General features: G+C 38.9%; 2 protein-coding genes and 1 pseudogene across 2 annotated transcripts in view; 1 reads left to right on the top strand and 2 right to left on the bottom strand.

Moving 5' to 3' along the window:
- LOC145500682 (serine/threonine-protein kinase Nek1-like) overlaps positions 1–2577 on the top strand; it is a 19830-nt gene extending 17253 nt beyond the window's left edge. Inside the window, exons 16-17 of the mRNA XM_081480207.1 lie at positions 542–619; positions 2133–2577. Coding sequence (XP_081336333.1) covers positions 542–619; positions 2133–2223 — 169 coding nt within the window. The 3' untranslated portion in view covers positions 2224–2577. The remainder of the gene's footprint in view (positions 1–541; positions 620–2132) is intronic.
- Positions 2578–3253: 676 nt separating this feature from the next.
- Positions 3254–4912, bottom strand: LOC145500563 (histamine H2 receptor-like; annotated as a pseudogene).
- Positions 4913–9584: 4672 nt separating this feature from the next.
- Positions 9585–10568, bottom strand: LOC145499865 (histamine H2 receptor-like). The gene has a single exon (XM_081479393.1). The coding sequence runs from the start codon at positions 10500–10502 to the stop codon at positions 9585–9587; it is 918 nt and encodes a 305-aa protein (XP_081335519.1). The 5' UTR covers positions 10503–10568.
- Between the last annotated feature and the right edge of the window lie 3452 nt (positions 10569–14020).

Below are 14020 nucleotides of genomic sequence, written 5' to 3'. Positions count from 1 at the left end.
CCGAATCGAATGCAAATGGGAAAAATCCTTTGTTCTCCCTCACTAGCATTCGATTCGGCTCATGCGAAGTACGGCGTCTGAACCGGGCATAAGCGTTTCATTCTTTGCGTTCCACGTGACTCGTCCATACTATGATCGAGCAGAATGAATAACGCATGATACGTATTTCTTTATCACAGCACGCGGTAGATTGGATTTTACTTTGTCACGCCACCGTTTTCGAAATGTCCACAAAATCAACAAATCTTCATTTTCAACCAGAGCCTTAAAAAGCGTCAAAGAAAATTTTATTAAAGAAAGATCTAAAACCTAAACTAAAACCTACACTTTATTTGATGAACATAGTTGCGGTGGCAAGCAATTGTATTTGTGTGAAAGTTAACAAAATGAAATTAAAGTTCAAGTTCAAGTTTAAGTTGCTGAACTTCTGTTTGCACTTACACGGATGATAGCATTTACAAAATTTCTTCTTGTTGTCGTTGTTGTTTTTGTATGCATGGAATAGTGTTATTGTTCTGTTTTGTTTTTGTCGTCCCATCAGGCACGTGATTACAGTCATCGGAGAAAGAATGTTTGAGGAAGTACGAGAAAGGTTCGCTCGAGGTGAAGCTGACCAAAGGTAGGATGATCGATTTACGCTTGGATTAAATTGCTCGTGACCAATTTTGAATAGTTGTTCGATTTGATGGGCGCAATCCAACCTCGTTCCCAGGATCTCTCTACATCCCGCACTTTAGAGTGCTGACTTTGTTTCCAGGGTCTCTCTGCATTAGGTGGCAGGATAAACAGAGATCCTGAGTCGAGGTGAGCCCCAATCTCGTAGTGAACGATATCTGGGACGAGGTTAGTTATACTTCCCTCCCTCTCTCCCTCTCTCCCTCTCTCCCTCCCTCCCTCTTTACCTCTCTCGTTCACCCCCCGCCCCGTATAGTTAAATGAAATTTAGCATAGTTAACGACTAGGAGCTAGTCTGGTCAGTAGCGTTTTTATAGGCGGTTGTTAGTGTCTTGGCCGTCTGTGAGCGTTTGGTTAGCATTTGGTGCGTTCTGTAGCGTTTGATATAATTCAATGAAATTTTACATAGTTTATGACCAGGAGCTAGTCTGGTCAGTAGCGTTTTTTGTAGGCGTTTAATAGTGCCTTGGCCATCTGTTAGCGTTTGTTAAGCGTTTGGTGCGTTCTGTAGTGTTTGCAGCAGTCATATGGTCGTGAGAGCCCTGGGGCTGACATTGTCCAGCGGTATTTTTGGTTAGTACGTGTGTTGTCGTCCCATGTGCTCGCAGTGTGTTCATCGCTTTGTTAGTGTGGCGTTGTGGATTGTATTATAGTTTAGCGGTTCTCGGCGTTCCCTCCCTTCCCCCCCCTCTTTTCAGCATTTTTTTTCTTCCACCAACGCCATCTGGCTTAAGTGTGACGGATGCCTGTAGGGGGCTTGGCGCGGGGGGGCCCGTGGCTTGGTTGCGGGTTGGGCAGGTCAGTCGGGTGTTCTAGCGCCTTGGGGATGTGACTGCGGTTGCAGCCCCCGGGCTTCGTAGGCACCTTCCCTCAACTAGCGACTTGGGCGTTAACTCCCGTTTACGTAGCATCAGCCATCACAGTGATCAATAGATAATGTTATTATACGGCTGTGTCTCACAAGAACAGGGAACTACTGAATTCACGAATTTGATTGGCTGAAATCGATATTGACCGCGATCTAGATTTTCCCATCTAGACCGTCATCTAGACCGGGTACATTTTGCAGTAAAAAAGTTGCAGAATAAAATACAGAAGTATTGACTATTTTCTTCTCAAAGTACTAGTGGAAGTGACAAAAAGCCTGACGAGAAAAAAAAAAGTAAGGAGGACAAGAAAAATTAAAATTTGGCAGATTTAAGTTCAGCTCTTCGCCGTTCGCAAGCAAAACGTCAGCTAGTACAAACCAGTTACATTAAACGAATTAATTTCTTCTTGTTCGCCATATAATAAACATCTTATTAGCCGAGCTTAGTCGGTCGTGAGTAGAGAACTCACTGCGTTCGGCCTGTATTCACGACCTCGGTCAAGATTCTCCCATACAGACTTGCTCGGTTAATAAGAGCTAAATAAATCAAATACCTTCTTATTAATTGTAATTATTTTATATTCTTCAGGCCTGAATTTGAGAAGCTCACTGGGTCAGAAATGATGGAAACTTGTTATCTGGTTAACGAGTTATTTATTGGACCAGAGGAACAAAGTTAACCCAAGATAACCTTTTGACAACAGTAAGCCCAGCACTTATTTTCGGCATTTTGTATTGCAAGAAAATGGAACAAGTGAACGCGACTTCGACAAGATTAACATTTATTTCATGTATCATAATTTGCGGACAAAATCTTTCAGTTTGTGTGAGAACTGGTCCGTACCTTATAATAATTATGTAAATCGAGAATGTAAAGTTAGATGTCAAGAACCCCAGAGTTACAGATTGAAATTTTAAAATAGTCGTGGGCATAGTTTTATTCAAATGTAAATATATTTGTACATAACGTTTGAAACGAATCAATAGTGTGCATTAGTTTGTATTTTTAGAATTAAACAGGACAAAAATCCGAATGACTTTGTGCGAACGATTGAGTCAATGAATGAGTGACTGCAGTACGTGCAAGTATAAGTATAAACAGGTGGAGAGAGAGGAAGGGACAAAAAGAAGGAGGGTAAAAATGGAAGGAAGAAGAGAGTGTACGGGAGGACGGCTGGACGGCTGGACGGCTGGACGACGGAACGCACGCACGCACGCACGCACGCGCGCACGCATGCATGCTCGTGCATATGAGGGAGGAGCCAAGGGAGGCAGGGAAGGTGTGAGGGAGGGAAGGGTGGGAGGAAATTTGAGCATTCTTGGGATCAGGCAGAATTGCTCAAGCCTCCATCGATACCTCGAATGGTCAGCAGGAGTTAAAACGAATCTCCCCCGCTAGATTCGGACTCGACCCGTTAATGCATTGCATTTATCCTGTACTTTAAGGTTTTGAGGTAACAATCTTGGATGACATTACTTTTCTTGGCAAAACACGATTGCGTTTCACATTATACTAACTTTGAAGTTAAGATTTGCACTTGTAGAAACTTGGGCTCGACTTTTACCAGCCGTTCGGTAAACGAGACTGGACTCGAAAGAGCAGCGGAAATCGAACCTACTAGATAATGAGCCTTGAACAAGATGCCTTATGCAATCTCTCTCTCTCTCTCTCTCTCTCTCTCTTTTTATTTCTTTTTATGCTGTTGAGTAAAACCTTTGCACAGTAACAATATACTTAGCACCCACTGACTGAACTAGAAAAAACAATAAAGTCTTAATTTTTGGGTGTGGTAAATTTAGTTGGCACTTTTGTGGCCTTGTCTGTTAATGCTTTCAACGTCGAAAGTGACTGGAATTTTCTTTTCTGTCTAACTGATTTGCTAATGATTGGGAATGTGTAATTCTTGGCAATGATGCAGCTGACCCAGTCCCCCATGTTGCATCGGCACAACTTCATTTCTTCTATCACGAGGACTCGCCCAAGAACGAAGCATCTGAAGAAAGGCGTTCTTAAACTCTGATATTCTGAATGGATAAATTACTACGTTTACAAGCGAGTTGCTGAATTGTAAAAACTTAATGATATGAATAGTCATATTTATGTGAGGAAAACCTCCAAGGACACCGCGATTTGCCAGCACGTTCCAAATTTGAAATGGCAACCAGGTAAAAAGAGAAGCTGCAGTAATAATAAGCAGTGTTTTTGTCAATCATGTCTCCCTTAACACGTGATTCCGGTTACTTATCACTGTTGTCTGTTTTCGCCATATGACACCATTCGTTATGCACATCACTAATGGAGGCGTGCAAAGAATCAAGATGAGAGGATACAGGAAGTTCTCTATTGTTATGATAGATAGATAAAACAGTAAACTTATAGAAGTGAATATTGCTGTCAGGATCCATGGTATTGCAATAGCAAATATGTAAACACGAAAGTTTAAAGTTCTGCGTCGAAAAGGCCAGCCTATGGCGTACATTCTCTCCAAGGAGATAGCGGCAAGCGTTAAGATGGAGGCAATACTAGTAAAAATGTCAGTCAATAGCAGATTTGCACGTTGTTGTCGTTTGACTACAACCACCAGAATGACTTTCGTTTTTCTTTAGTATTTGAATTTTGAATTCCCAGTGCGGTTTAAATAACAACTACCCTAATTAGCACAAGACACAGAAAAAGTGAAGGATTCTGGTAGTTGAAATCAAATGACGTAATCATGCAAATTGCCTATTCGGACACCGATGTCACCATACGATACGCCAGACTCAAGTACGATATTGTATTAATAGCCATGTACAGAGGAACAGTCAGCAGCCCAAAATGCCAGTAAGTCAGTAACAGGCAAACTGATCAAAAGAAAATGAGCGCGCTTCCGAAGTCTCTTTTTACGAAATATCCAGATGGTAAGGAGATTTTCAACAACGATCAATGTCGCTAATAATCCAAAACACAAACTCCACACAATGTTCCATGAGTTAAAATCCATCGCGGAAGGCAATAGTTCATGGAGATGCTTTTAGTGAACAAAAATAAATTCGTATCTAAACAAGACGCTTTGCTGCGTGTACCCAGGCAGTCGTTATACTGAGAAGCAATAGCTATATTGCAATTGAGCTAAATGTTCTGCATTTGAAGTTGTACGAAATTCAATCGAATTGATGTGCTTAAGCTATTCTGCTTTTGATTGCATTTCTTGGAATCGATTAATAGCTTATTACTCGTTTGCAAGTCTTTAGGGTGTGAAATGAGTCAAGGTCTTTATATCAACCTATAAACGTTTCAGTCTATTTTCCTTAGCCTTTGTCGTTGTTATTTGCGTTTCTCAAACAAGGGAGACATTTTGAATTTCATTGTTATGGCGATGCGTGACATAGACCTACGAACGCGGTTGTCGAAATCATATACTTATCTCGTGATTTTTAGCCCATTTAGAAGTTGAAGTATTAGGAAAAGTGCTTCTGTAAATGCTTGTTTGTTCAGTACAGATAATCAGTCGTCTAGATAGCCAAAGTAAGTTCCAAATGTTTACAATATTTCCCGGCCGCAATGTAGGCGTACCGCGAAGGTACACCAACATGGCGGTTCCATACTGGTCTCTGTAAATTTGTGCAAAATATTTCGACGAATATCTGAGCTTGGGAAAACGCACAGACCTAAAAATTCGAGGAGTGTCATCTTTATTAATCTCCTATAACATCACAATTTCTTGATTTTATCCAGTAAATGGTTTTCGAATAAATTTTTTATTGCGTCAGGATTGCGTGACAGCGCAAACCAAGAATTGTTTTGCTGGGGTCACTGACATACATTAGGCCCAGTTCAGACACCGAACTTTTCATGAGCCGAACTTAATTCGACTTTGGACCGGCCCAAGTTATCAAAAGTACACCTGTTGATTCAGACGTCGAACTTAATTCGCCGAACTTTATTTGGTTTAAACCAAATCACATCGAAATGTCAGCGATTTTCAGGCAAATTGAAAACTACTTGAACAATACGTTACAATGATTTATGCATTAGGTTCGGCTCATGAAAAGTTCGACGTCTGAATCAAAGCCGTTCCAAAGCCGAAATTCCCGGCTGAGCTAGGCGGGAAGAACGGGCTGGGCCGTTCCAAATTCAAATACCCGTTCTTAACTGATTCAGACGCCGAACTTTTCATGTACTTATTTCAATGTATTTGCTTCGGCTCATGAAAAGTTCGGCGTCTGAACTGGGCCTTAGTTTCTTTCAGCTTAAATGTACAATAATTCGCTACATGAGTTTCACTCTTGTTAAGACACATAACTCTGTTACAAGCAAATAACGAGAGAATATCGTTTAGTTCGAGACTTTATCTTTATAATACTTTACGAAGTTTCTCAGAGCATTTTATTTAGGTGTACTCGAACTGATGAATTCGTAAACAAATTCTCTAACCTTTCTGCTCTTGTTACTCAGACGTTCTTGAGCTCGTGCTGGGATTCTGCTTGGTTCACGATCGCGTCTAAAAATACGAAGACGCTTCTGGAGATGCTTTTTATCAAGTTGAAGAGTTGATAGCCCCGGTTGATGACTCCTTTGATATAACATGATTCATGATTCACTCAAAATGTTCGCTCGTAAAATTGATCTCTCGTAAGGCTTGCAGCGACCCGTTCCGAAAACGCTTAACGTCCTTTAGTGTTGGTCTACCTTGAACGGTGTGTTCCTTTATATGTGATTTCATTGCCCCAGAAATCATGGAATCCGTGCTAACTTTTCTCGCCGACAACCTCTGTAAATTCCATGTGCTGTACGCATGCACAGGTGGCGCATGCGCTTTAGTGACCAGACGGCGATTTGTGACTGAACGCAGAAAAACAGAAAGCCGAAGTTTAAACCCAGGGCCTCACTGCCTGGGTAATAATTCACCCCTTCTTCAATTCTGCTTGCAGAACACTGAAATGTTTAATAATACTGTATTGGCCTAACTTCACATAGCGATCAGTGAATTTACAAGTATTGAACAATAGGCAGTAACAACCATGCATGCAAGATGCAATATATGTTTCACTAGTCAAGACAGTGATGATCAGTGATGACTAAGGCCGTTGATCATTCTTCCAGATTTGTGTTACAGTAAAACCCTGCATGTATTTACGTAAGAACCTGGTGATGTATTTATTAGAACCTACTGGCAGACATTTGCTATTTTGATAGCCAAAAACATAAGCACCTCTTTAACCAAGCAAGATCAAGCAAGCCCTTATATGTACGTGGGCTACAGTTAAATTATGATGAACATTGTAGCCTAGGCGGTGTGACTTTGAGATTGCTAATTTACATTACAAGAAAAGACATAACACAATTGTGAATAAATACTGCATATTCAAGGACAAAACGGTTTGAAACCTAGGTTTATTCATTTTTCTGGCAATCAACTCATATATTTCGTTCATAGAGATTAACAACCTAACTGAAAACCTACTGTACGGGCCAAATGAAACGACGAAGACTCGGCAGAATTCGGCATAGCAATTTAATGCGGTACTATTCAGACTAATCCGACTCTTCCCACAACAGAAAAACAAACACACAACAAAAAATCACACCCACACCCACATATCATTTAAATGTTCTACAGTCTCTTGGGACGTCTGATTGCACACCCATAACGTGTCCTGTATTTTTCGTCTTTGTCGGCTTCTACAGCTACTTAGCTTAAATTGCCAATGGCTACACCAAGATAAGAGAACCTATTTTGCAAGACTTCAAAACATGTAGCTTCTTGGACGTGGGTTTTTACTGTATTTACGTTGTAAAATGCCATTATGTTACACTAAACGAGTTGTGATTGAACAAAACAACATTCAATTCTTGATCATTGCAATGCTGTGTACATGACACGATGATCCGGTTTTTGGCCATATTTTGCATCAGAAACCAAGCAGACAGGGTAAACAAATATCAGCTCTATTCAAACAAGAACCAGGAAATGATGGCTTTTGAAATATATTTCTAAAATATATGTTTCAGTGAAATGTGTCTGTGTGTCTTCTAAGAATAAAACTTTGGTGGTAATCATTCTTGAATATTGAACTAAATAGAGACAACTCCCTGCAAAAAAACTTGTTTGACAATATTTACGTACCAGAGCAATGGCCACCTCTTCCTTTATTGTGCATTGGAACATTTAGTTATTGATTTTTGTTTTAATTAGCTGCTTGCGAATTATGAGTTTTTTTACCCTCATGAGTGTGTCTTCAAACTCTTCTGAATGGATCCTTATTGAAGGCTGCAAACATATGGCTAAATAGCTGATAATTAAAAGTTAGGGGAGAGAAATTACTTCTTTCGGTGCTATTTAGGAGTTTTGACTTTATTGCACTGAGTCACTACCAGCATCAACTAAAACAACAGAAAGTATTTTACTCAGTCCCGCAACTACTATGTGCATTATTTTTTCATCCTGTTTCACCCTTTTCACTACTCACTCCACACACAGGCGTACCTTCAGTTTACTTCTAGTTACGTTTAAGCATCCGTTTGTTTGTTTATGTTCCAATTTTCTAGCCAGAATTTTAGAAATGGTAGTTAAGTCAGTGTCATCGCTTCAGCATGCATTGCGTGCCGTTTATTGTAACTGGTAAGAAAAATGAGGATGTTATGTATGGCACTAGCGCTGGCCGTGATACTGTTGCCCAGGTTAGTAAACCACGAAGTCGGAAGTTTGATCCAACATGGCGTCTTTGTCTTGCATATATAACAAGGAGAACTTGTAATTCACTTTTCATTCTTACCATAACTTGTAAAACACTAAGCAATTTACACTTTACTTTACTTTCTATTACAAATGGAACCCAAAGTGAACTGAAGATATTAATGATTCATTTAGAGTTACTTTTACCAGCACTTAAATGTATGCACAGTACTTGGTCTTTGTATGGGTTTCTTATGGGTTTCTGTGTCTTCTATTCTAATAAAGCGGTCATTGTCTTATGCAGAGTTTTTGGCTGATAAAATTTAATTTCTTCTAATACCCTATTTTTGACATTAGGACGACAGCAGGCAGCTGCAAGAAATTGCATTTGTCTTGTACTTTAAGGTTTTGAGGTAACAATGTAGGATGACCTAGCAGAACACGATTCCGTTTCACCTTATATTTACTTTGAAGTCAAAATTTGCACTTGTAGAAACTTGGGCTCGACTTTTACTAACCGTTCGGGAAAAGAGACTGGACTCGAAAGAACAGCGGAAATCGAACCGTGTACAATCGTAAATTTTATTTTTTCTTCAAAATGTTTCGAAGACGTGCTACCTGTTCAGTTACTATAAAAGGCAATGGAAGTTTAAGAAACTGTTAAGAACATATTAGGTAATAAATTATTTCTTTATAAGCATTAGTGCCATGTTTTTTTCGCATTCTTTTGATTCAATTTTTATGCCGCTGAGTAAAACGTTTGGCGACAATTTTTAACATAGTTTTTTGGAAGGTTGTTGATTGTATATAGTTAATGTGTCAATGCAAATTAATGGATTTAATGAGACGTAACTGTAGAAAGCCTTCAGTCTACTCTTCAGAAGGTTTTTTCTAGTCTGGAACCCAATGAAACACACACACGCACACGCATTACACACACTTTATTTCAATTGAGTTTAAAAGTTAATACAAATGCAAAACTGATCCACTGGTAGTATTGCGCTATAATTTGTACACCTCTCGTACTACTATATCAAAATCTATGCAAACAACTGATATATAGGAATTTTGAGGCTTTGATAGAAGGACAACTTATTCATGCATACATGACGCACACTAGCCTCACTCAGCACGGTATGATGTTTACAAATAAATTGTCTTGAAATTAATCAATGGTTTCTAATTCAAATTCTCAAAACAGACTGATCATAGATTGCACAGTAACAGCGTACTTAGCACCCATTGATTGAACTAGAAAACAATGAAGTCTTTCTTGTTTTGGATGTGGTAAATCTAGTTAAAGTCACACTTTTATTACCTTTTCTGTTAATGCTTGCAACACCGAAAGTGACATGAATTTTACATTCCATCTAACTGATTTCCTAATGATTAGGAATGTGTAATTCTTGGCAATGATGCGGCTGACCCAGTCTCCCTTGATACATCGGCACAACTTCATTTCTTCTTTCACGAGGGCACACATGCGCACAACAACGAAGCATCTGAAGAAGGGCGTTCTTAAATTCTGTTATTCTGAATGGATAAATTATTACGTTTACAAGTGAGTTGCTAAATTGCAAAAACTTGATGATATAAGTAGTCATCTTTGTGTGAGGGAAATCTCCAAGTACACCGCGATTTACCAATAGGTTCATAATTTGAAATGGTAGCCAGGTCAAAAGAGAGGCTGTAGTGATAATGAACAGTGTTTTTGCTAATCTTGTCTCTCTTACCGCGTGATTCTGGTTACTCATCATTGTTTTTTGTTTCTTCCATACGACATAATATGCTATACACATCACTAATAGAGGCATGCTCTGAAACAAGACGAGAGAATACAGGAAGTTCTCTAGTGTTATGATAGAGAGTTTAGACAGTAATATTATAGAAGTGAATATCGCTGCCAAGATCCATGGTATGGTAATAGCAAATATATAAACACGAAAGTTTAGAGTTCTATGACGAAAAGGCCAACCCATTGCGTACATTCTCTCTAAGGAAATAGCCGCAAGCGTGAAGATGGAGGCAATACCAGTAAAAGGGTCACCGTAAATGTATATGAACGCCAACGTTACCGGCATTACTTTGCCAGGAGTTGCCACAATAGCTATGTACAGAGGAACAGTCAACAGCCCAACCAGTAAATCAGCAACAGCCAAACTAATCAAAAGAAAATGAGCGCGTTTACGAAGTCTCTGTTTCAGAAATATCCAGATGGTAAGGAGATTTCCGGCAACGATCAATGTCGCTAATAATCCAAAGCACAAACTCCACACGGTGTTCCATGAATTAAAATCCATGACGGAGGCAATGGTTCCTGGAGATGCTTCTAGTTTGCACCCATGTAAAGAAAAGGAAATTCGAATGTAAGGAAGTAATGATTAATTGATAACAGAAACGTTGCATAAAGCAAATATAATCAGACGGTACCTCAGTACCTTGTTAATCGGGAGCTTGGTACCCAGACTGTAAATCTATGTCCACGATCCTCTGAAATACCCCTCGTCCCACCTCCTCCCCACCCCTCCACTTAAGGTCTAATTTGTAGGAAGGGTTTAGAAAGTAAACAAATGCTCTAGTACATGTTGCTGCTTGTTGGCTGGGAAGTTCTGAAAGACTGGGAAACGACACTGGATGCGTTTTTTTCCTGGGATTGTTTAAGAACTAAAACGATCCCAGTAAATAGTGAAACATTTAAGGTTACAGTATACCTTCAGGTCGGCAATTTTCTTCAAATTTGGATTTTTGGGTCAAAGTAGTCGTCGAAGAATAATCTCTAATTCCTGAAAAAAATTTTTTTGAAAAAGACTAAATATTGGCGGAGAAATGGCGGTTTTACGTTTTCGCGAGAAGTAAAAGTTTACATCTTGATTTACAGCCCTATGGCGCGTGTGCAATCAACCGAGACGAATTGTCACGAATTGACTACTTATCAGTTGATCGGCTTTGCTGTTCTGACCACCAAGCATTTTTGGTATTAGGTCTAAGTCTATTAAGTTATAAGTAAAGGTAGACCACGTTAAAAACATAGACCAGTTCGAAAAAGCGAAAGCAGCGAACAACGAGTGAAAGTACATCAATGAGTGAAAGTACATCAATGAGTGAAGATGCGAAAGTTCGCCACGAGGATGAAGATATAGCTATCGTATAAGGCGGGCAAAAAAATCGAGGGAAGAGAAAAGAAAGGTTATGTAAAAATTTGGGAACTTGAGAGTGTTGTTAATATATTCCTTTTATAAAAAATAGCCATTTCAGTAATTTTCGTTCCACTCTTTAGTTCGGCGAAAGACGTTAACGACTTAAGGCAGGATATTCCCGTTACTAAAGAAAAGGGAAGTTGATTAGGACACAATGCCAGGCAATGACATTATTTATAACATACATACATACTTTATTTGCAACTCCCCAAAGGGGCTTATCAGTTACAAAAGGAATAAAAAAGATAAAAATACGTTAATTAAAATGAATAAACAAACTGGGTAAGGAGTCTAAAATTAATTACAGTATTAAAGATTTAAAAATTTACAAAGTTTAAAATTGAATATTAAGAATTTATGAAGCAGCAGGCTTCCTTTCCAATTGCTTAAATTGAAAAAAATTTATAAGTCTTAACGGTGTATTTAGTCTTCGTTTTCGCGGTTCTATTTTCCAAAATTGTGATTATTCGTAATATAGGAATCGTTGAAGAGGTGTTGCACTTTACTATTAAAGTGATGATTGAAATAATTTTGGCTTCCAAATGTCCCGTCTTTTACATAGGACGACAGCACGCCCACTAGTGCTGACAAAAAAAAAAAAAAGAAAAAAAACGTTTCTTTTTGATATTTTGTAATATAGAAAACGTTGAAGGGGTGTTGCACTTTACTAGTAAAATGATAACTGAAAGTGAAAAATGACCATCGCAGTAAATTTTCCAGTTTAAGCAATTGGAAAGAGGAAGCCTGAAAAAATCAGGGCTTCAACGGGATTCGAACCCATGACCTCCGCGATACCGGTGCGATGCTCTACTAACTGAGCTATGAAGCAGCAGGCTTCCTTTCCAATTGCTTAAATTGGAAAATTTACTGCGATGATCATTCCTCACTTTCATTTACAACCGCAGTTCACATATGAATTATTTCATATATACTTCACATCATTTCACTCCTCTAGAGAAGATATGAACTCAATTAATTGACCTCGCTCCCAATGTGTGGCTTCATAGCTCAGTTGGTAGAGCATCGCACCGGTATCGCGGAGGTCATGGGTTCGAATCCCGTTGAAGCCCTGATTATTTTCAGGCTTCCTCTTTCCAATTGCTTAAATTGGAAAATTTATTGCGATGATCATTCTTCACTTTCATCTACAACCGCAGTACACATATGCATTATTTCATATATACTTCACAAAATGATAACTGGAATAATTTTGGCTTCCAAATGTCCCGTCTTTTACATAGGACGACAGCACGCCCACCGGTACTGACAAAAAAAAAAAAAAAAACTTTTTTTGATTATTCCTAATATAGAAATCGTTGAAGGGGTGTTGCACTTTACTAGTAAAATGATAACTGAAATAATTTTGGCTTCCAAATGTCCCGTCTTTTACATAGGACGACAGCACGCCTACTAACGCTGACCAAGCAAACCTCTTTTAATAATCGAAAGTTAATTTGATGTCATCATCAGCTGCAATGCTGAGAGGAAAATGCAAAATTTTGACATCTTGAGGCTACTCACTTTTAGGCTATGTAAACGATAAAATTTGCTGCTTTCAGATATTAGTATTTAACTGAGGTAATGGTATTTCGACCAAGAATTAAAATCATAATTGAACCGTTTCCCAGCCGCTATATTTTGCATTCTTTCGCCATAAAACCCAAGCGAGATTTCCTCTGTTGCCTTATTTCACGTGCTTCAGCGGGCGTGTAGTTAAATGGCGTTTTTTATTGTGTTGCTTTACACACCTAAACGGGGGTAAATTTTGATGGCTTTTACGGGGTTTAAAATAAAAAAGAGCAAATGTACATTTGTATCGCGGCTCGCTTCCTTGCCGAGAAATGTTGACTCAATATTTTTTGCCGCAGACTGAAGTTGCCCACACGTGCGTAAAATAACATATAGCAGATGTAAATGCAAGATGTCGCCCGCGCGAAATGGGTTTCGGCGCGTAATTACTCCACAGACAACATAGAAACAAACAACGCAACCAATTCTAAATTTCCGTTTCTTTCGTGCTGTGTTTTTGCCTCAAGACTTCCTTTCAGGTGCTTCAAAAATTAAAAGCAATCAGATCTGGGATATTAGCCTTAAAATTTCACTGAACTACAAGTGCTAATTTTATTTTCAACGTTTTATTCTAAACAATTATTGGGGCAAGACTTGGTAATATCGGGGATTTTATGGCACATCCGGCTGCAACGCAGACGAGGTAATATTTGTTTTTACTGTTATTCCGTAGATGTAACTTTTGCTAAAGAATGAACAAAACGGCGAAAAAGCCTTTGAAATTACAAGCTGCATGGTGTGAAATGAACACTTCTCATTTTTCAGGAGCAGTTAATTAGCTGCGAGCCCATTGTTCCCGCAAACTGAAGACCACCCATTCATCGGTTTGTCACAATTTTTGGCAGATTGAAAAGTTTAATTCTAAAGTCCTTTGACTTGCAGCAGTTATCTACGATTTTTCTAAAAATGCATAATTTGTGTTTCTTAATTATCAACGGTAAGCTGAAAAAGACTCATCATTTTACTCATCTTCCTTCCTGTGACATATGAAAACAACGTGAAGTTTAAGTCTTGGCCAGGAAAAAAAAAATATTGTTCCAGATTAAAAGAAG

Source organism: Orbicella franksi, chromosome 10, assembly GCF_964199315.1.
Source record: "Orbicella franksi chromosome 10, jaOrbFran1.1, whole genome shotgun sequence".
Classification (NCBI taxonomy): domain Eukaryota; kingdom Metazoa; phylum Cnidaria; class Anthozoa; order Scleractinia; family Merulinidae; genus Orbicella; species Orbicella franksi.
This window is presented reverse-complemented; position numbering and strand designations above follow the sequence as displayed.